At 57.9% G+C, this 22,154-nt stretch overlaps 2 protein-coding genes across 3 annotated transcripts in view; one reads left to right on the plus strand and one right to left on the minus strand.

The window, feature by feature from the left end:
* On the plus strand, positions 1 to 19,286 carry CHERP (calcium homeostasis endoplasmic reticulum protein). Of its 2 annotated transcripts, none has more exons than XM_005208508.5 (17): positions 1 to 91; positions 399 to 572; positions 5,090 to 5,274; positions 6,338 to 6,475; positions 6,729 to 6,880; positions 8,451 to 8,595; positions 8,698 to 8,787; positions 10,000 to 10,252; positions 11,291 to 11,466; positions 13,119 to 13,554; positions 14,397 to 14,635; positions 15,492 to 15,625; positions 16,287 to 16,373; positions 16,720 to 16,863; positions 16,947 to 17,063; positions 17,554 to 17,648; positions 17,918 to 19,286. In XM_005208508.5, the coding sequence occupies exons 1-17, from the start codon at positions 67 to 69 to the stop codon at positions 18,109 to 18,111; spliced, it is 2,784 nt and encodes a 927-aa protein (XP_005208565.1). In that variant the 5' UTR covers positions 1 to 66; the 3' UTR covers positions 18,112 to 19,286. The 2 variants fall into 2 exon arrangements, with proteins under 2 accessions (XP_005208565.1, NP_001103268.1); NM_001109798.2 differs by having other exon boundaries at positions 8 to 91; positions 8,484 to 8,595; positions 17,918 to 19,283.
* LOC132345680 (uncharacterized protein C19orf44-like) overlaps positions 18,530 to 22,154 on the minus strand; it is a 5,577-nt gene continuing 1,952 nt past the window's right edge. Inside the window, exons 2-3 of the mRNA XM_059888512.1 lie at positions 21,755 to 21,921; positions 18,530 to 19,833 (exon numbers count right to left, since the gene is read on the minus strand). Coding sequence (XP_059744495.1) covers positions 19,762 to 19,833; positions 21,755 to 21,921 — 239 coding nt within the window. The 3' untranslated portion in view covers positions 18,530 to 19,761. The remainder of the gene's footprint in view (positions 19,834 to 21,754; positions 21,922 to 22,154) is intronic.

A 22,154-nucleotide genomic window follows, 5' to 3' on the forward strand; every position in this document is an offset into this window, starting at 1 on the left:
GGCTTCCGCAGACGGCCCTGGTGGGCGATCGTGAGGCGCCGGAGGACGTTCCCCGCGGCCGGAGCCATGGAGATGCCGCTGCCGCCAGACGGTGAGGCCCAGCCCTGACTCGGGGCCCGTTGATCTCTCCCCGGGACCCCCAGCTGACCCGCCCCGCCTCCTAGGGTCCCCGGGCCTAGGAAGGGGCGGGGCTCGGCCTCCCGGGTTTGCCCGCGGCCTCTCCCGCGGGTCCTCGCATTCCCGGCGCGCTTCTGGCCCCTATCGGGACCCGTACAAGGGCGGCCTCTCCGAGGCCCACCCCTAGGGACCCGACCGGCGGACGCGGGCTGGGAAACCAGGGCCCCCGGATTTGGGCGGTCCTAGCTGATGCCCCGTGTGGCCTTTTCTCCGTCCTCCAGACCAGGAGCTCCGAAATGTCATCGACAAGCTGGCCCAGTTCGTGGCTCGGAACGGGCCCGAGTTTGAAAAGATGACGATGGAGAAGCAGAAGGACAACCCAAAATTCTCTTTTCTGTTCGGAGGCGAGTTCTACAGTTACTACAAGTGCAAGTTGGCGCTGGAGCAGCAGCAGCGTGAGTCCTCTCCAGCTCTCGGGCCCCCTCCTCTAGCCCTTCCTTTCTCCGATTCCATCTCGGGCTCTACCACTAAACGCCTTATTTGGGGTCGCATGCTATTTCTTTGTGAAAATGGGTTAGTTCGGCATGTATGATCTTTCCCGCTGTTCCTGGAGTCCTGCAGCCCTGAGGCTGCAGGGTCCGAGTGTTACGGAGAACGAGGTTATTGATCTTCCTTCTGGGCTCGGAATCAAGGATTCCTGTTGTTTTGCAAACTTGATGACTGATGTCACTGAGTAGAGTGCTTCAGTGTTTTACAGAGAGGAAGTGATAGAAGCCAGGCTGAGTGGGACCCTCCGGATGAATACCGTCCAGCCCTCTTTGCGGGCTCTCTGGGGCGTCCAGCAGGGTTTTTGTGCATTTCTGGTGGTTGCAATCCAGATCAAAATGAATTGTCCTGTGGACTTTATTACTTGGTAACTGTTTATGTTCACTGGTTTGTGCTTCAGAAACCAGGCCTTGACCTTAAAGAGTTTAAGATGGAGTTTGTTATCACAGCTAGCCTATGAATAACAAATATAGACACCAGGTAGATAGTCCCTGAGCTCACGTCTGTCTTGTTCAATAGCAAATCCCTAGCTTCTAGATACCTTTGTGTTGCAGATTGCCAAGCAGTTGGACATTGAAAGGTGAATGCTCCCTGGACTACAAGCTCCTCGAGGCCAACCAGACCTTGTTTGGGACATTATTGTGCCTAACAGGCAGCATGTAATAGGTGTTCTTATGGCAAAAGTACAGTGGCTTGAACAGGCACAGTGTGTTTTGAGAGCCGAGAGAGAAACCAAAGCGTAAGAGATCCAGCATGGCACCTAGACGTGTGTAGACAGAAGAGTTTGCTCTGGAGTGGGAAAGTTTCCAAGGGGAAAGTTTGGGTTTTCTTCCTTTGTTCAGGGGTTCTTCTGGTACCTGTTTAGGTTTTTCGTTTGTTTTAATATTTATTTAGTTGTGGTTCATGGGCTCCAGAGTTCAGGGGCTCGGTAGTTGTGTTGTGAGAACTTAAGTTGCCTGCAGCATATAGGATATTAGTTCTTAACTGGAGATCGAACCCACATCCCCTGCATTGGGAGGTTGATTTTTAACCACTGGACCACCAAGGAAGTCTTGCCTATTTAGGTTAGATATGTGATTAGGGGAGATTTGTTGCCTGAAATTGTAGACAAAATGTACTCACTTACCTATGTGTTTCTGGAGCAAACCATTCCTTCGCCTCAGCCCATCAGGTTTGAAACCCCTGATATAGGCAGTAGGGAACCACTAGAGAGGCTGAAACAGGAAGAGGTGGATTGGGTTTGCGTGGCCTATGTGGCGGACAGGCTGGAGGGAGCATGAATGGAGACCAGGACCAGTGAGGCTGGCAGCTGGTGATGAGGTCTGGATTAAGTCAGTGAGTAGAGTAGAGAAAGTGGGCCTGGGGACAGCTAGGGTTAAGGGGTAGAATACATGAACTGAAATGCCAGGTGGATATTGATGTGGGTGATGTAACTGGGCAAGGGAGGACTGTGTTTCGGTTTGAGTGACCATGAGGTGAGAGATACTTCTTCAAGGGGAGCCCACTCCCACTCTGGAAGGTCAGCAGTAGGAGGTGGCCTGGGACTTGGTGCCATAATGTGGGGAGCTTGGGGTGCTTCTAGCAGGCGAAGATCGGGGCTCAGGGAATCCTTTCTGCAGGTAACAGTATCTCCGTTGCCATTAAAGTCTGTGACAGAGTTAACCAAGTAGGAATTGAGGAGACAAGAGTGTTCAGACAGAAGATGGAACCTTAGGAGGGGTTGAGGAGTAGTGGGAACAGAAGCTTAGGGTTCCCAAACCCCAGAGAACGAGTGATTCTTGGAGTGGCCAGAAGTGCAGAGCAGGGAGGGCTGGCTTGCAAAGGACTTAGAAATTCTGGAAGCTCTAGGGAAGCTCTGGAAGGGTTTTGGTACTGTGTTCTGGAGCAGGGCTAGCCATTTTGTAGCCAGCCTGGTGGTTTGAGAAGACTGAGTTCCGGGACCACTCAGGAATTATACCCTACAAACTCCTACACCCTACACAGCAAACTGGTTTTGTTTTTTTCCCTCCAATCTGTTGCAGAAAGTACAGTTTTGCAAAGTACAATAAAAATGTGAACTTCTATGAGAGTTCCCTGGTGGTCTAGTGGTTAGGACCTCAGTGCTTTCAATGCCAGGGGCTGGGTTCAGTCCCTGGACAGGGGGCTAAGATCCCACAAGTTGCACGGCACAGCCCCCAAAAAATGTAAACCATGAAACATCAAACTGCCGTGAAAGCGCCCAAACACTCCTCTGCTATTTCTGTGCTTGTCTCGGTGTCACCTGGGGCTGGCCCCTTGGACCCCACTTGGATCAGCAGCACTACGGCCATGGGGTAGAGAAGAGGAAAGGGGGCAGGACTGGGCGCAGGGAAACCTAGGTGACTAGTCAAGCCAGAGTCGTGGCAGTGATGGCCGCGCAGAGTGGTGTGTGATCTAGAAGGGTGACTTGACTACGTGGGGCAGCTGGTTAGTGTGGGGTGCAAGGGAGAGAGAGGTGCACGAACTTCGCTTCTGGCTTGGGTAAGTGGGCGTGGCTGTGCCAGCCATGGATCAGGAGTGGGGCTTTGGAAGGGGTGGGGCACAGGGCGAGAGGAAACCATACCTGTTTGGGGCATCTGCAGAAAACAGTGGCTATTTGGTCTAAGACCTAAAGCCTGAGGAATCCAGGGTGCCACTGGTAGATTTAGGGGTTATAGAGCAGTGGTCCCCAAACTTTATGGCATCAGGGACCAGATTCATGGAAGACAGAATGAATCGTTTCTACAGACGATGGTGGGGGCAGGGGGGGACTGGTTTGGGATGATACAAGTGCCTTATACTTGTGCACTTTATTTCTATTACTATTACATTGTGATATATAATGAAATAATTACACAACTCACCATAATTAGATCAGGCATTAGATTATTCTCATAAGGAGCTCGCAACCTGGATCCCTCACATGCGTGGCTCTCAGTAGGGTTCATGATCCTGTGAGAATCTGATGCTGCCACTGACCTGACCGGAGGCAGAACACAGGCGATAATGGGAACGATGGGGAGCAGCTGTAAATACAGATGCAGCTTCGGTTGCTCACTGCTCACCTGCTGCCGTGCAGCTGGTTTCCTCACAGGCCAAGGGTGGGAGGCTCCCTGTCGTAGAGTGCAGATTGTAACTGCAGCCACAGCAATACATCACATTCCCCTAGAGGCTTGCTCAGAGAAGAGCATTTAGTTCACAGTCCAGGCCTCCAGCATGTAAGAGTCGGACAGAGAAAGGGGACAGCCACGCCAGCCACATGCGACAAGGAGCTGAGACGGGGCCATCTGGCTGAGTGGGGATGACTGCAGTGGCTTTGAGGGTGGGGTGGGCAGGCAGAGCCCAGGCCTCTGTGGGTTGAGATAAAGGAGAGAAGAACTGAAGATGAACTTTGGCTTTAAAATTGTTGGATGGGGAGGCACAGGCTGAAGTGGGAGTTTGTAAAGACTGAAGACTCCACCATGACTAGATGCTAATGGGAGGAGCCAGTAAAGACAGAAAATGAAAGACAGCAAGGCGACACGTGCTGAAGCATCGAGGGGCGCGATCCAGACTGCACGTCGGGGTGGTCCCATGGGCTGCCCTTGGGTGCAAGGACCAGAAGGCCCACCTCAGACCTAGGCGCCCTGGCGGGCCCTGGGCAGCACACTCCACCCCATTGTTCTTTCTTTGGCTGGGCCCCCTGAGGGTGGGACTCAGAAGGGCTCCAGCAGAGTATGGTCCTGTTCAGACCAGATGAGGCCCAGAGGCAGAGAGGGCAGCCATCTGTCCCGGGACCCTTCCCCAAGTCCTCCCTTCCTGTCTTACCTGGCAAGGTTCGGGGCCTGCACTTGCCCATCCTGTCTCCTGCCAGCAGGATGGGGCAGCCTATGCTGCCTCAATCTGGATTGACCCCTGAATACAGGAGAGTAGAGTCTGTGGAAGGGAATGCGAGGGGCCCAGTGTCCAGAGGCCACCGCGTGTGTCGGGTCACTGCCGCGCTCCTGCCACAGGGCCGCAGTTGTTTGGCCTTGCTGGTTGGCCCTCCAGAGGCTCGGTAGCTTTGTTACCTGGGAAGGGAAGAGTAGACTGGGGGACAGCAGGCAAGGATGCTCGGAGTCAAGAGAACCCCTTGGGGAGGGACTGTTTGTTCAGGCCCAGGCGAGGGTGGAAGCGGGTGGCTTTGGGCTTCTGGGCTAATGGACCGTGGGCAAGGCCAGATGGTGTTAGCTGGAGAGTGGAGACCATCCCAAAGGTCTCCGAGGAGAGGGCAAGTGGAAAGGGCCCAGGGCCAGGCCCTATGAGACAGGGTGAACATAGCTGGGACAGGTCATAGGAGTTCTTTGCTGGGGGGTGAGTATACAGAGGGGAGCTGCCCAAGTAGCCGCCAAGGGGATACCTGGACCCCCGCCGCCTCCTCACAGGGGCTGCCTCTCTCCTCTCCTGCCAGTCATCTGCAAGCAGCAGGCCCCGGAGCTGGAACCGGCTGCGACCCTGCCTCCCCTGCCCCAGCCCCCGCTGGCCCCTGCGGCACCCGTCGCGCCAGCCCAGGGCACCCCATCCATGGACGAGCTCATCCAGCAGAGCCAGTGGAACCTGCAGCAGCAGGAGCAGCACCTGCTGGCCCTCAGACAGGTACGGGCCCGCTCCTCCCGCCCCACCCCTCCTCCCGAGGGGCACCCGGCACTCACCTCTGTGCCTCAGGTTTCACGTCTGCACTGGCGCTAAGGACGGGGCTGTCCCATTGCCCAGGGCTTGGAGCGAGACAGTCGTCGCTCCTCCCGCGCTGCCACCGCCTTTATTGTGTTTAGCTCAACCCCTCACGCCGGACCCTAAGGTTGGGTCTCCTCCCAGTGAGCTCATTGCATAGGCTTTGACACACATGCCCCCATCATGCTGCAGCAGGTGTGACAAGTGAGCCTGCACGTCGGAAATGGTGTGACAGAGAACGCCAGGTGGCCTCTGGTGCCGTTCGCACAGTTCTTGCCAGTTAGGAGGAGGCTCTTGTGAGGTGGACCCTTTTGTCCCAGTCCATCACAGCCTGGTACTTTGGCCAGATACAGTAGGATCAACTGCTGGAAACCCAAGGTGGATAAGGACACTTGAAACACCAGCCCCAATTTTATTACTGGAGTTGAGACGCAAATTGATGTATTGGAAACAAGACACTCCAGAATGTTCACTCTCAGTTTGCACATGAAACTCTTCACAAACCGAGCAGTCCAGCCTCAGCCAGCCCTGGGCTGACCGCTTGTCCCCCTGCAGTGCTGGGTCTCAGCCATACTTCAGTCTGCCAGTCTAATGGGCAGAAGTCTGGCACCGCGTGTTAATTTTGGACTCCTGGTTGCCAGCACGATGGCCCTGCGTTTATTGACTGGTGTCTGTTGATGTGCATCCTCCCCACGCCTTGTTCACACCGCCACTCATTTTTCTTTCTTTTTTTGGTGAGTTCACGTGCAGAGGTTCCTTGTTCCTCTGGGCCTTAACGTTTCCACCTGTCACCTCTCGGGGGGAAATGTCTCCCCCTGTGTCTTGCCTGGCTACCCCCGCTGCCTACTCTTGTACTGCGGCGTGACTCTCCGATTCGTGTCTCAGGCTTCCGGTGTGAATGCTGGGGGCGGGGCACGGATGGGCCAGCCTGGGTGTGCCTGGGCCGGGGTCCCTCCTCACACAGTCTTGGCGTCCCCTTGCCTTCCAGGAGCAGGTGACGGCAGCCGTGGCCCACGCACTGGAGCAGCAGATGCAGAAGCTCCTGGAGGAGACGCAGCTGGACATGAACGAGTTTGACAGCCTGCTGCAGCCCATCATCGACACCTGCACCAAGGACGCCATCTCGGTGAGGGGCGGGGGCGGGGCGTGCTCCAGAATCTGCTGCTCCTGACGAGGTGGGCGCCCACGGCCGGTCTGGGCCGGGGCTACTCTCGGGGCACCCCGTTTCTCCCTCTGCTTTCTGCCTGAGCACTTCCGTGGGCTCTCCCGCCAAGAGAGAGAGGGAAGGTGGGTGGAGGTTCCTGGGCACTCCGGGCACCCGCACACCCTCGGGCCTGGGGAAGCCAGCCCCGCTTCACCTGCTGTCCTGGCCGTTGCAGGCCGGGAAGAACTGGATGTTCAGCAACGCCAAGTCCCCGCCGCACTGCGAACTGATGGCGGGCCACCTCCGCAACCGCATCACGGCCGACGGGGCGCACTTCGAGCTGCGGCTGCACCTCATCTACTTGATCAACGACGTGCTGCACCACTGGTGAGCGCCTGCCAGCCCCGCCATCCCCCACTCCTCCGCCCCCTCCCGGCCACTGCTCTGCCCGCAGGAGCCCGGCCTGTCTTGGGATCCCTCTTCTTGAGGGTTGGTCTGAACCACAAGCCCCCACGGGGAGGACAGCCACCCCCTCTCCCCTCACATACACCCCTCAGCCCCTACCCTGGACCCCGCGTCCCCCCAAGGCCACTGTCCCCTTGCGCCTTGCTTTCAGGGCAACTTCTGCGTGTTTTCCAGTGTCCGTTGGCTGCCTTGTTCATACCTGCCACTCATTTTCCTTTCTTCACTGATCTACACACACTCCATTGCCCTGAATGCACTCTGCTTCAGGAGTCTTCCCATAGGGCCTCCTGGCTAATCCTGTGTCCCAGCCCAGAGACTTGCCTCCCCTCTCCACCCAGCCATCCTAAGGCCGGGCCAGTATGTACTTGCTCACGGCCTTTCTGGTGTCTTACAACAAAGGTTAAGTCGTGAAACCAATCCCTGGGCCAAAGACAGGTGGAAGCTCACGGGGCTAGTGAGGCTAGCCTGTCGCTGTGAAGACTGGCTGCCACATTTGACCTTGAACTTGACCGGCTGAAGAGACAGCTCCCATGAGGGCAGCAGGCTCAGACCCGGCTTTTGCCCACTTCCGCCCACATGCAGCTGGCCCGCCACTCCCTGCTTCCTGGGCCACGTGGGCAGTTCCGCTTCCACTTCGCACTCCCTGCCTCACCTTCCCTTATTTCTCTGCCGCTGGGAAACTAGCAGCTGCTCGGAACCTTGTGTGCCCTTCTGCTCCACCAGCCGCTCCACGGACTCAGGGCAGCTCGGCAGAGACAGCCCTGTTTCTGGCACTTCTGCAGCCATGCCCTTCCTGAGCCCCGCTGTTGGGAAGCCCAGTGCCGCCGGCCCTGTCCTCCTGCCTGGACTGCCCTCCCCCAGCCTCAGGCCCTTGCTGCTGTCTCTGAGCTCCCTGGGGTGGGCTCGCCTCTGGGAGGGGCTCCAGCTGCCCTGCTTCTTTCCCAGGCTCTGACACCTCGTCGTACAGCCTGGGGAGTCCCCATACTCACTCACGCTCAGAGTATACCCGCAGCTGTGCCCTGCCCCCGCTGAAAGGCCACCTCATCCTGCGGACCTGATTGCTAGGCCCCCTGACAGCCCACGTGCTCCCTCGTGGAAGGCAGGGTCCCATCCCAGATTGCGTTGTGCAGAGAGGGTAGCTCTGCTGAGCGAGGCTTCAGGGACTAGGCCCCACACCCACAGCAGCACCAGCCCAGCCCTTGTGGGCAGCAGGGGCTCTCACCAGCCCATGTCTGGCAGTCCTCAGGCCACTTTGGAAGGGAAGGGTCATGGTGCTGAGGAGGGGACCGGGGGGCACAGGCCGTGCTCTGAGAGCCCCAGGGCTGTGTTCTTTCCCACTGCCGTCTGTCCCTCGGGCCCAGGTGCCAGCACGGCTCTTGTTGGGGGCCCAGCCCTTGTCCTGGCCGGGTTGGGGGCCCGTTTCCCAAGAAGGCAGAGGGGGCTGTGGCCGGAGCCGCAATGGTAACGGGCGCGTGGCTGGGTCCCGCCCCAGGGCCCTGACGCGCGGAAGGTCTCTCCCTCACAGCCAGCGCAAGCAGGCCCGGGAGCTGCTGGCCGCCCTGCAGAAGGTCGTGGTGCCCATCTACTGTACCAGCTTCCTGGCCGTGGAGGAGGACAAGCAGCAGAAGATCGCCCGGGTACGCGGGACAGCCGGGCGGGGCGGGGCGGGGACGGGGACAGACGCTGGGGGCGTGTGTGCTTGTCTCCCCCTGACAAGCCTCTCCCTTCTCCACGTCCAGCTCCTACAGCTCTGGGAGAAGAACGGCTACTTCGACGACTCCATCATCCAGCAGTTACAGAGCCCGGCCCTGGGGCTCGGCCAGTACCAGGTGGGCGCTGCTCCCTGAGGTTGGGGGGCTGGGTGGTGCCCTTGGGGTCCTGGTAGCATCTTCCAAACCCAACTCCCAGGGGTGCCCTGGTGTGGTGGTGAGCAGCAGGAGGCGGGGTCTGAGGAGCAGCACTGGGGCCCACCCCCTCCACAACAGCCAGTGAGCTCCCCCTAAGGGAGCCCGTCAGGGTGTCTCCTGGCTTGCCATGACCAGCTACCTGGTGTGGGCCCTGCTCTCAGGGATGTCTTTGGTCCGTCTGCCCTGGTCCTCCAGGCATGATAGGGACGTGCGTAAAACCTTAAGTAGGCTGCCATGGTCATTGTGTTGGGCGCAGGGTCCCCTGTGTGCTTCTCAGAGGGGGCATCTGCTCAGAGGACAGGGCTGCAGGGCAGGGAGAGGAGGGCCAGATCTCCTTGGTTCCCTCTGCCGTGGCTCTGGCATTGCCACCCCAGCAACAGCTGTCTGGATAAAAGATACAGCTCACACCCCTGATTGTCAGGCCGTGAGGTGTCGTCTTCCTGCACATCAAGAAGTGTCAGAAGCTTGAGCGTCAGAAGCCACATGCTGACTGTTGCCCCTGTGATGCTCCTGACCACCGCCCTCCCTACAGGGGAGAAGCTTTCGAGCTCAGAGAGGCAAACGAGGAGAGTGCATCTCAGGCTTTTAAAAAATTCTACCCACTTTTTTTTGTTGCTAAATAAGAACGGGCTCACATCACCATACCACAGTGATATTCCCTGCTTTTCTTTTCTTGAGTTGGTGGCAGTAGCTCATGGTTACTGAGCCGCCCTGGTCCTGTTCACTGTGTTATTTCCTAGTCCCCAGAGGTAGGTTCTGTTATCGTCCCATTTTACAGATGAAGAAATTGAGGCCCCAGGGAGGTGGTGACTTGTTCAAAGCCATATGGCACGTGAGCCCGTCCTAGGGTGTGTGTCAGCCCAGGGCACGGCCGTCCTTGTGTATTCCCTTTGTGAGGGAATTCTAAGCTACTGCAGCACTGTTCTTTACCAAATCTGGCTAGATTGAGATGCTCTGTGGTTGTCAAGTCCAAGCTGATTATTTTACGTGACAATCCCTCGCCAGCCTTGGATCCCTGGACCTTGCTGCCTACAGCGTCGCCCCAACCTTCTGGGTGCTGTCCCTGTGCTGCTCCAGAGGGTCTCGGACCTTGAGTCCCACATGCTGAGCGCTGGCTTCCATGCTCTCCCCCAGGCAACCCTCATCACTGAATACTCCTCAGTGGTCCAGCCAGTGCAGCTGGCCTTCCAGCAGCAAATCCAGACCCTCAAGACCCAGCATGAGGAGTTTGTCAACAGCCTGACTCAGCAGCAGCAGCAACAGCAGCAGCAGCAGCAGCAGATCCAGATGCCGCAAATGGAAGCTGACGTCAAGGCCACACCGCCGCCGCCTGCCCCGCCCCCAGCCCCCACACCCGCCCCGGCCATCCCGCCAACCACCCAGCCTGGTACGTGGCTTCCTCAGCACCCACCCTCCGGAGGCAGCCTCCAGAAAGCAGTCTTCTCCCCTCAGGAAGGGCTCGGGTTCTGTAGTCTCAGGTCCAATCCTAGGATCAGATTCTAATCTACTTAAAAGCACCAGGCAGGTGATTTCACGGGTACATGCAACCCAGCCCTTACACCTGAGACAGTTGAATACAAACCATCCCAGAGAATGGAGAGGAAGGCTCTCCAAGTCATTTTCTAGGCCAGGATAACTTATACAAGATGCACGTGAGCAGGGAAAGAAATTTTTTTTAAAGATATCAAGTACCTAAGAGAGCCAACGGAGTAAGAATTATTAAAGTCTAGGAAGACCTGGGTCTGTTGTGGTAATAATATAGAAAAATGTTAACCCACTGTCATTTCTGAGCAGAGATGGGACAATAGTAAATAAAACCTCAGCAAGTGAAGTCTAGCCGAGGATTTAAAAGGTACACCATGATCAAGTAGGGTATGTTTTAGGAATATGTAAGGGTGGTTTAATACTAGAAAGTCTGAGACGTCCCTAATGGTCCAGTGACTCAGACTCTGTGCTCCCGATGCGGAGGCTCGGCTTCCACCCCTGGTCAGGGAACTGGATCCCACATGCTGCGACTAAAACCCGGCACAGCTAACTAAATTCAAAATCTTTTTTTTTTTGGTAAATACTAGAAAATCTAGCAGAATAACAGTTGGGAAGAAATGATTTTTCAGCTAGATGCAGTAAGTGTATTTAATAAAATGAGGATAAAAATTTTTGAGTAAGCTAAAGTCCATATGGTATAGCAGTCAATAGGTAGGATACTTACTGTCAAGCTTTCAAAGAAGAGAGGTGTGTATCCCTAACAAGTCTTCTATCTGTGCTGCCTTCCCCGAGGCAGTAGCAGTTTTCCTTGGGGTCAAAAATGAAGGGTTTATTGGGCGGTAAAGCCCAGCCTGGCTAGGCCCTGGGTGCTTGCTGAAGATCATTTCTGGTGGTGCTTCCTGCCGCCCCCTTCTCTGACTGCTCTTTTGTCTGGTTCTAGATGACAGCAAGCCTCCCATCCAGATGCCCGGGTCTTCTGAATACGACACCTCAGGAGGGGTTCAGGACCCTGCCGCCAGCGGCCCCCGTGGCCCTGGGCCCCATGACCAGATCCCACCTAACAAGCCCCCCTGGTTCGACCAGCCTCACCCCGTTGCTCCTTGGGGCCAACAGCAGGTATCTCTTAGAACTTGCTGCTGGGGTAGGTGGATGGCAGGCAGGTGGGTGCTGGCCCCTGTGTGGGTTCATGGGCCTTTAACTGATTCTGCAGCAGGGCACGGGGTGGCAGGGGTGGCCAGAGGGTGGTCATCTTCCCAAGGTGTGGGGACGGAGCTGGGGAGGAAAGCTGGGCCTTTGCATCCTTCCTGGGCGCTTGGGTTGCCTGGGCTTCTCACACAGGCCGCACGTTCACGTGAATGCTCGGAAGGTTCACCGTGTTGAGTATAGTGCGGTGATGTGCTTCCTTCCCTTTTTAACTGGTTCGGCCAGCAGTGTCAACATCTCATCACCTTAGAAAGAACCTGGTGCTTAGAAAGGGAAGGAAGTGAAAAGCGTTCAGCCGGCAGCGTTTTCTGGGGCTGGGACACTGGTCCATCCCTCCCTCCAGGTTCCTTGGAGTCAGACTCATAGGCCAGGGCGGGTGCAACTTATCAGGCAGAGCATGACTGGCAGGCAGCCCACAGTTTGCTGTCCAGGCCTGGGCCTGGTCAGAGCGTCCAGGTCCAGCTCTGGGCGTCCATCTGCCTGTGGGCCGGCTGTGCTGGGTGTGGCCCTCCCTTGTGATCCTGTTTGGAGGGGGTGTGTAAGGGAGATGGCTCTGGGCTGACGAGTAAGGGATCATGGCTGTGACTTGCCCCCCTTCCCCCAGCCTACCCTCAGCTTCACAAAGGATTGGGTGTCTGCACAAAGCGGCCCCCATCTGTGGGTGCCTGCGGTGACAGCCAGGTCATGGGCACCCTCTCACGTGGAGGCGCTTCTGCCCATTCGGTTGATGCGGAAACAGACTTGCCTCAGGTCTCCTGGCTCAGTCTTTCTAGGGACCAGCAGGTTAGGCTCACAACAGTGGGGCTCCCTCACTGAAGGCTAGCAGTGTGCCTACCATGCACGGTAGGACACCACGGCCTGGCCTGCCCATGTGGCGTCTTATGCGTTTTGAAATAGTTGTTATATTGAAAATCTGGCTTTGGGGTTTCTCTCGAAAGACCTGAGGGTGTGGTGGCCTGAGCCGGCCTCCCAGCCCTGTTCCTGGAGGTGGCCCTCTGGGCAGCCTCACGCTGGTCCTGAGTCTGGGTTGCAGTCCTGGCTCATTGAGTGTTGAGAGCAGCAGCCAGGCAGGCTCTGGAACTTACTGTCTTCGACTCATGGTAAGACAGTTCCTGGTGGCATAGCAGACACTGAGACAGGATGAGAGAACCGTGTTGGGGAGAGACGCGACGGAAGGGGGAACAGGCAGGCAGGGGTGTGGTCGGGCCCCATGGCTCAGCCTGCACACCCGGGGAGCACTGGGGAAGCACCCCTGCCCTGTGCCGCTGAGGGGCTCGTGGACGGGTGTTCATCCCACGGCTTCTGTCAGGCATGAGGTTGGGGTGCTCCCCGGCCCTGATGTGGGTGCGGCAGTTGAGATTCTGGGCCCGGGGTGCAGGCAGGCACCTCACATCCTCCGCCCGGGTCAGAGTGACGTGAAGGCGGTCATGCCCAGCTGGACTGTAGGCTTGCAGCTCAGGTGCTGGGCTCACGGCCGCCCACCCTGCAGCCAGACACCAGTGTCGGCAGGTGGCTGCCGCGTGCCCGGCACGGGCCGGGACTCACCTCTGCTCTTTGCCTTGCAGCCTCCTGAGCAGCCCCCCTACCCACACCACCAGGGCGGGCCGCCCCACTGCCCACCCTGGAACAACAGCCACGAGGGCATGTGGGGCGAGCAGCGCGGGGACCCCGGCTGGAACGGCCAGCGCGACGCCCCCTGGAACAGCCAACCTGACCCCAACTGGAACAGCCAGTTCGAGGGCCCCTGGAACAGCCAGCACGAGCAGCCGCCCTGGGGCGGGGGCCAGCGCGAGCCGCCCTTCCGCATGCAGCGGCCGCCACACTTCCGCGGGCCCTTCCCGCCCCACCAGCAGCACCCGCAGTTCAACCAGCCGCCGCACCCCCACAACTTCAACCGCTTCCCACCCCGCTTCATGCAGGATGACTTCCCCCCACGACACCCCTTCGAGCGGCCGCCCTACCCTCACCGCTTCGACTACCCTCAAGGGGACTTTCAAGCGGGTGAGTGTGAGATCAGCCTTGGGGGGCGGGGTCTGTCCTGGGGCCAGTGAACACATCCTCACCTGTCCCGAGATCCCCGAGGCCAGCTCACTCGCCAGCCTGCCATGTGACCTGGCATGCCCTGAGCCAGGGTGGCAGGCGGGGGGGTTGTAGGGTGACAGGGAAGCCCGGCCCAGGCCCGGACAGGGGGCAGGTGAGCGCACACTGGCAGCCTTGTTGTGGGCCACCTCCCACACATGGGCAGGCTGATTCTGTGTTTTCTAAAAAAATTTCGTTTTTACTCGTAGCTTCTTCCTGGATTTTCGCATCCATTCTTGACTATAAATTGAGCTGGGAAACCAGTAGGTTTATTGCTTATGTGAAGTGTTCTAGGGCTGCTGTAACAGGGCCATGGGCTGGGTGCCTCCCACAGCAAGGATTTCTCCACAGTTAGTTCTGGAGGCTGGAGGTCTGAGATCAGGGTGTCAGCTGGCTTGGTGCCTCCTGAGGCCTCCTGGGGGCCTGTAGATGGCCGACCTCTCCCCGCGTCTCCTCTATGTGTTAGTGTCTTCGTCTTACAGAGATACCAGTCAGTATTGGATCAGGGCCCACTCACAGGACCTCAGTTTCTCAGGACTAGGAGTGAATTTGCAGGGGAATTTGCACAGTTGAGCTCATAACATGGCTCTCTGAAGGTTATGTGATTTCCCTGTGGTTCCTTCTTTCACCCCGGAGGTCTGTTAGGTGCAGCTGTGTGTGCAGGACAGGCCACTGCCAGCCCCAGCTATTCCTCGGGGCTGTGAACAAAGCACTGCCCAGCTCTTGACTTGCCAGCAGGCCTGAGTGCAGTTTCTGTTCTGCAGAAATGGGACCCCCTCACCACCACCCCGGCCACCGCATGCCTCACCCTGGGATCAACGAGCATCCGCCTTGGGGTGGGCCCCAGCACCCTGACTTCGGCCCTCCACCCCACGGCTTCAACGGGCAGCCCCCGCACATGCGGCGACAGGGCCCTCCGCACATCAACCATGACGACCCCAGCCTGGTCCCCAACGTGCCCTACTTCGACCTCCCTGCTGGGCTCATGGCCCCCCTCGTGAAGGTAACGTTGCAGAGCTGAGCGCCAGGCCTCGCCACGCATGCTTGTCCTCCAGGTGGGACGGTCACGGGTAGGATCCATTCCCCACTTGGCTACAAGACGTTGTTTCCCAGGCCCCTGTCCCCCCCATTTCCTGCACCCCAATGAACTTGATCAGCTTGTCATTAAGGGTGTGCCTCAGTTAACGACCCTACCTTGCACGCTCACACGTGGCCGTGAGCAAGGCCCATGTCCCTCTGCTCCTCTGAGCGTCCGTCCTGGGCTGCAGGTTTGGTACTGCTCGAGAAGGCTGGGTGTGAAGGGGGGTCCTCTTGGTCCTGGACTTGGAAGCCCCTTGTCCAGGGACTGAGGACAAGGGTTTCTCAGAAAAGGGGTGGTCAACCAACCAAGCAAGGCAGGAAAGGGGGTCAGAAGGGAGCCAGGGCCAGGGCTCAGGGCACTCTGGTCATTGCCCCTCCCTGGAAGTTGAGACAGGTTACACGGGGGCAGCGTGGAGAGCTAAAGGTCGAGGTGCCAGTGGGGCTGCCCTTGGGGTAGGGGCTGGAGCAGAGAAGGGGGCACAGAGCGGGGCCCCGGAGGTGGGCATCTGGGCACAGCTCAGTGGTCGGCAAGTGAGGGGATCTGGGGTCCACGGAGGGTCTGGATAAACAGGGTCTTTGCATTTTTGGTAGAGAGAGAATTCTGTAGCTACTGAGTCATTGGTGTGGTTAAAGCCCTACAAGAGTATGGGGTTTCCCAAGAAGGGCCGCCTGAGGCACTCTGATGCCCAGGACAGCTGTCTGCTGCCCCTCGGTTCCCTGGATGGGATGGGCCTGGGGCGCTGAGGCAGGGAGTGGTGACAGCGTGTTCTCTGTTGCAGCTGGAAGACCACGAGTATAAGCCTTTGGATCCTAAAGACATCCGCCTCCCACCCCCCATGCCACCCAGCGAGAGGCTGCTGGCGGCCGTGGAGGCCTTTTACAGCCCTCCCTCCCATGACAGGCCCAGGAACAGGTATGGCACTCCCGGAGACCCGCCGGGGGGCCGGCAGCAGGAGGGGAGGCTGCTGTCCCCTCCCGGCCTGTCCTCCCGGGTCTTTCTTCACCAGAAACTCACAGCAGGCACACCTTGTGCCCCGGGGTGGCGTGAGGAGCCTGACTAGGAGGGCCCACTTCTCCCCCAGCTTGCGTGTCACACGTGCAGTGCCCTCGATAGAAAGCTTTTATCACATCAGACAAGCGCTTATCTCGGGGCAGGTGTGTTTCAGAGACGGCCAGCTGCCGCCCAGCAGGCTTTGTCATAGGCGTCCCTCAGGAGCCTCTCCCCTGGTGATCTCACTTCAGTGGTTACCCTGCCGTGTGGCAGGGCACAGGCCTACCTGCCTACATCAGAGTGCCTCAGCCCCCGTTATGGTAACCTGCTCAGCTGTTCAGAGAAACCCCAGCCTGGAAAGGCGAGGAAGCCACGCAGGGCTGGGGGCGCATCCCGGGGCTGGCCCGCCCTTCAGCCTGGCTCCTCCTCCAAGGGGCAGCCTGTCGAGGCAAGCCCCCAAGGGCTTTCGTGCTGGGTCCTTGCTCAGGATCCCAAGCAAAAGAGGGACGGCCTGTCGGGCAGAAGGTCCCTGAGGAGGGAGACTTGGGTCTCCCTTCAGCCCTGGGACACTTGTGTCTTACAGCGAAGGCTGGGAGCAGAACGGTCTCTACGAGTTCTTCCGAGCAAAGATGCGGGCCCGGCGGAGGAAAGGCCAGGAGAAGAGGAACAGGTGAGAGTCACGTGCCCGCCACGTCCCCCGTGGAGAGCCAGTCTCCACAGTCTCGTCCCAGGGCGGCCTGCAGGCAACTCCACCATGGCCCACAGGCTCTCTGTGGTGTCACGCCCAAGGCGAGGGGCAGGGATGGGGTTAGTTCTGGTCTTTGCCTGGGTCTTGGGTGAAGCACCCTACGGTAAGGGTGCCGGGAGCCGCCGCCCACACGGCCAGAGTAAGACAGGACGCACCGGCTGGCGCGCAGCGTGCGGGAAGGGGTGTGTCTGCCCCCGCACTGGGCTCCTCTGGGTCCTCTAGGGCAGGGCTGGGGGGTGCCTCCGGCTCACCAGGCCTCTCCCCGCAGTGGACCCTCAAGGTCTCGGAGCAGATCCAAAAGCCGAGGGCGCTCCTCCTCACGCTCCAACTCGAGGTCCTCCAAGTCGTCTGGCTCCTACTCGAGGTCACGGTCCCGCTCCTGCTCTCGCTCCTACTCCCGTTCTAGATCCAGGTGAGCAGGGCACCGCTACACGGGGTGCGAGGCCTGGGGCCTCTCGGTGGCCGTACTGACCCTTTCCTCTCCCCGGCCCACAGGAGCCGCAGCCGCTCCCGCTCCTCTCGCAGCCGCTCCCGCTCCCGCTCGCGCTCAAGGTCCAAGTCCTACTCCCCAGGAAGGAGGCACCGGTCACGGTCCAGGAGCCCCACCCCGCCGTAAGATTTCTGTCTTAACTGTCCAATGATCTCTGGTACCACTGGAACCCTCTGATGCTTTGCTGTGAATGTTGAAACGTGTCGTTAGAAGATCCTCTCTAGGTGGCCCGCGCCCAGGCGGCACCTGGGGGCCCCTGGGCGCTCGCTAGCGCAGTGACGGTGGCATCACGTCTCCCTCCTCGCTCTTACCTCTGCGGTCACGTTGTGAAGCCCAAGGCCAGGGCTGGGCTCTGTTTTCTAACCATTTGACGGGTTCGGTGTGGCCGGCCGTTGCCACCAAGTGTGGGGCAGGGACCGTCATCTTAGGGGACCCCCTTAACTGGCCGGCGAAGAGGATAAAGAAGGCGGCTAGAGACCCGAAACGTGTGTGTGTGTGTCCGTCTCACGCTGGCGACCCTTCATAGAAGCCACATGCTGTAATACTCTTAAGTTTTCATTCCAATAAATGTATCCGCTCTTTTGTAAAAGACGTTACCTGTCTTAATTTTAGTTCCTCGGCTGGTCTGGGTTCTAATTCAGCACCTCCTATACCCGACTCAAGGCTTGGGGAAGAGAACAAAGGACATCAGATGCTGGTGAAAATGGGTAAGTTTCCGGGGAAGACAGAACAGCCCGCTCTGGGCACTCGGGGTTTGACAGGGCTGAGGGAGTCAGAAGGTTCCCGCTTGGAAAACAGAAACCTGCAGGGCTTCTGCCGGTGCTCTTTCTCACCGCGTTAGTTCCAAGTGTGTGCCCTGCGTGTCGTGGACTCCCTGTAGGCATTTGCACTGAACTTCACATCAGGGTAAAGGCGCAATGCTTCGGGCTTCCCCTGGGTCCCCTGGGTCGTAACCACTCATCCGTCTCTCTCTCAGGCTGGAGTGGATCAGGTGGCCTCGGCGTGAAGGAGCAAGGGATCCAGGACCCCATCAAGGGGGGGGACGTGCGGGACAAGTGGGACCAGTACAAGGGTGTGGGCGTGGCCCTGGACGACCCCTACGAGAACTACCGCAGGAACAAGAGCTACTCCTTCATCGCCCGCATGAAGGCCCGGGAGGAGTGCAAGTAGGCCGGCAGAGCCCCGCTGCTGGGCCCACTGCTGGTGGAGGATGGCAGGGGCAGCCCGCTCCCCTCGGCTCTGCCCGTGGGAGCGACAGGAGGAGGAAGACGGGCGCGGGTCTCGTGACCAGTGCCACGCTGGATGGTGCCAAAGGCCCAGACCCCACCCGCACACCAGCTCTAACGTAGCAGCAGGCGTCACGAGGGGTGCCCAGCCCACGCGGCCACAAGCTTATTTCCCCGGACAGTGAAGCAAGCGACACAAGACCCCTGGATAAAAACTCCCACCGTCTGAAGGCACGGCCGTCTCACTCTCCCCTCAGCCTGAGCCTCTGAAACCAGGGGGCGTGTGTGCACGGGCCCTGCGCACGCACGCCAGGCCAGGCGCTGCTACTGCTCACTCGTTAAAAATGGAAAAAAGCAGAACCTTTTTGATTTGCAGAGTTAAATGGGGTTTTCATTTTTATTCCAAGCGGTTTAGTTTTAGAAAAAAGAATACTGATCTAGGCTGATCCCCAGGGACATAATTTGAAACCTATTTCCCCTGAGACATACCAGCCCTTAATTCAGTTACTTAGCTGTTTAAGTTGAGGATTTTTTTTCTTTTTTTTTTTTTGAACATTAGCCATTTGCTGTTACCTGCAGAAACAAAAAGTTCTGAGGAAACTCACCTGAGGCATCTTCAGGTCACGGAACAATGACGCCCTCGGAGAACTTGCACCCTTGGCGTCTCCACTTGCTTTTTTCACTGAGAGGAACCCCCACACCAGCACTCGTGTGAGACGGCCCATTCTCATCCAGGGTGTGGGGTGCGAGCCCTGGCCCTGCCTCCTGCTCGGCCACTTCTTTCTCGGGTCCCCGCCTACCCCCAAAGGGCGGGAAGGCCAGAGGGGGCCGCCTCTGCCAGGAGCCGCCTGGGATCCGCCCTCCTTGGCATCCCCGGGCAGCTTGGTGCAGTGCCGTTTATTTGTACAGAAACATTTTTGGAAAATTCTTTTCAATAAGATGCAAAATCCTCTCCAACTTTTCAACCTGATAGGATAAACTGTTTGATTTTTGTTCTAGATTTCCTGTAGCTGTGAATTGTTCAAAGGTGTCTGATTCAGGATAAAATGTAAACGTGTTGTTAACAATTTCTTGTGGATTTTACTGTTTTGCCTTCAAATAAAGACCTTTTTTTTTAAAGACTTTTATCCCTGTGTTTAAATCAGAAGCGTACTCAGGCTGAGGAGGGCGGAGGTGCGTCCTGAGTGCAGACTGTCTGAATCGTGGAGTTGGGTCGGAGCTCTGCCTGGGTGTCTCACGGGGGTCCCCAGCATGGACGCGTGGCCCTGCTCCCTCGTTAGTCGAGGGGGCTCTTCACCCCCACCGTCTCTCGTGAGCCTGAGAAGCCAGCACCTGCCCCAGTGGAGCCACTCCACGTGGCATCCCCTGGCATGCTGGCATCCCCATCCTGTGCGCGTGGTGACAGGCTCCACTTGGTTCCACTTCACTGGCCTGTGGTGTCCTCTCCCACGACAGGCACACCAACAAGATGGCTACTCAGCTGGAAATGATGAGCACCCCAACCACCGAATGCCCCCTGGGGTCTCGGGGGTGAGTGTCACAGCCGGTGTACGGGACCAGCTCCTCAGGTACTCGAGCCCATCTCTCCTGGCACTCATAGCTCCTTCTTTACCTCCTCCAGGGCCTCCTCCATGGTCAGCAGGGCGGGCCTGTGTTGTCTGATGTACTGTGGGGCAGAGGACACAAGGAAGCCATCACCGCTGCTGCCTCCGTGCACTGAGGTCCTGGGGCCTGGGGATGGCACCTGTCTGTCTCCAGGGGCTAAGAGGAAGAGGGGTTGTGGTAAAGGGGACAGGGGCAGGGCTACCCGGCTGCCCAGAGGATACAGGCTGGGGAGAAGGGCTCGGGTGCCACCCTCAGGGTATGGGCCTGGAGCAGAGCAGGCCACCAGCCACTCAGGGGCTGTAGGCAGAAGCAGTCAGATCACTTCAGCTTGCATTCAGCTAACAACGTCCAACAGCAGAACAAGTTCGAGGACCCCTCAGGGGTGCCATCAGCCAAGGCCAGAACGTGGGAAAGTGGGACAGCCTGTTTTCTTCCAACCAATAAACTTTAAGGAAACAAGAGGTGGGGAAGGCGGGGTGGCCTGTAAGCAGCGGTTCTCAGAGTGGGTCCCCAGTGGGCCCATGGGAGGAACACCCACTCCCAGGCCCACCCTACCGCCAAGGCAAACCAGGTGGTCAGGCCTTCGGGGGTCTCACTGCTCAGGGCTGAGAACCTCTGCTATATATATAGGTTGCTAAGTCAGTTCAGTCGTGTCCGACTCTGTGCGACCCCATAGACGGCAGCCCACCAGGCTCCCCCATCCCTGGGATTCTCCAGGAAAGAACACTGGAGTGGGTTGCCATTTCCTTCTCCAATGCATGAAGGTGAAAAGTGAAAGTGAAGTCGCTCAGTCGTGTCCGACTCCTGCAACCCCATGGACTGCAGCCTAACAGGTTCCTCTGTCCATGGGATTTTCCAAGCAAGAGTACTAGAGTGGGGTGCCATTGCCTTCTCCGATATATATAGGTTAGGAGTCTAAAAAAATATTAAGTAAATTTGATGTAGGACTCTGGATACACATGAAGAAAACAGGAATGAAATGTACACCTTTTATGAGATGAGTGAAAATCTGAACACTGGACACCTAGTAATGGTAACTGAGAAAAGTCAGTTTGGTTTTGGTATTACAGTGGTATTGTGATTATTAAAGTCCTTATTCTTAAGAAATACGTACTAAAATATATGTAGCTGAAATGCTAAAAATGAACAATTCATATAGTAGGATGCCATTTCTATAAAGAAACACCTGTCACATCACGTATAACACTACACCTGTTCTATATATTTTATACGTTGTATAGGATACGTGACATGATATTGTATACATGCTCAACAGTTTATATATTACATAGGAGAAATCTAAAGGATATATATCAAGCTGGTAATAATTATCCCTGAAATTATGGAGAACTTTATAAGTAACAGATGTCCAACAGGATTTTTATAAAATAATGTCTTTTTGTCATCGGACAAGAAATGAATTTTGCAGGGGAAAAAGCGAGATGAGTGTGATATCCCCGGAGCGCCAGCCCTTGGGACTGGTGGCCCTCAGGAAGGGTCTGTGGAGGGGCAGGGCCCTCACCCAGGAGAAGGGCACCTTTGCTCTGATGTCACACGGCATCCCTGCCCCAGCCTTGGTCACAGCCAAGGAGAGAAAGGGGCTCCTTTGGCCAGGACCGAAGGGGGCTTGGGCCCCAGCATCCCCAGCGCCCCAGTTTGAGCCCCGGAAGCTCCCTGCCCCCTCCCCTCCATGGAAGTGGGAGCCCCGGAAGCCCCCTGCCCTCTCCCCCCCATGGAAGTAGGGGCAGCGCTGTGGTCACCTCTTTGGTTTGAGCCCCAGAAGCCCCCTGCCCTCTCCCCTCCATGGAAGTGGGGGCCCCGGAAGCCCTGTGCCCTCGCCCCACCATGGAAGTGGGAGCCCTGGAAGCCCCCTGCCTTCTCCCCACCATGGAAGTGGGGGCAGCACTGTGGTCACCTCTTTGGTTTGACCCTGGAAGCCCCCTGCCCTCTCCCCCCATGGAAGTGGGGCAGCCCGAGTTCACCTCTTTGGCCTCCTCCAGGGTGTGGTAGTGGAATGAGTCTCCGTCCAGGGAGCGCAGGAGGGACGCGTGCAGGTGCCGGCTGGCCTCGATGAACTGCTGCGTCAGGCTCAGCTGCTGCTTCAGCACATCATTGAGTGCGAACACGGCCGGGCTGTATGCAGTCAGGGCTGCCATCCCGGCTCCCGGTCAGTTGTCGGCCCCCCGGGGCCCCAGCCCCCAGCCCTCGCTGCACCCCCCGGCCAGCCCTGCACCCCCACCCCTCGGCTGTGGCAGGATGCTCTCCGCAGGTACTGCCCCTCCGGAAGCAGCAGCCGCCTCGCCTCGTTATGTGCCTTTCTGCTCAGCGGTAGATGAACTGCGCTCTCTGACTTGTGTGTGGGTCTCACACCATCGGCCCCCA

The sequence above is a fragment of the Bos taurus genome, chromosome 7, assembly GCF_002263795.3.
Source record: "Bos taurus isolate L1 Dominette 01449 registration number 42190680 breed Hereford chromosome 7, ARS-UCD2.0, whole genome shotgun sequence".
NCBI lineage: Eukaryota > Metazoa > Chordata > Mammalia > Artiodactyla > Bovidae > Bos > Bos taurus.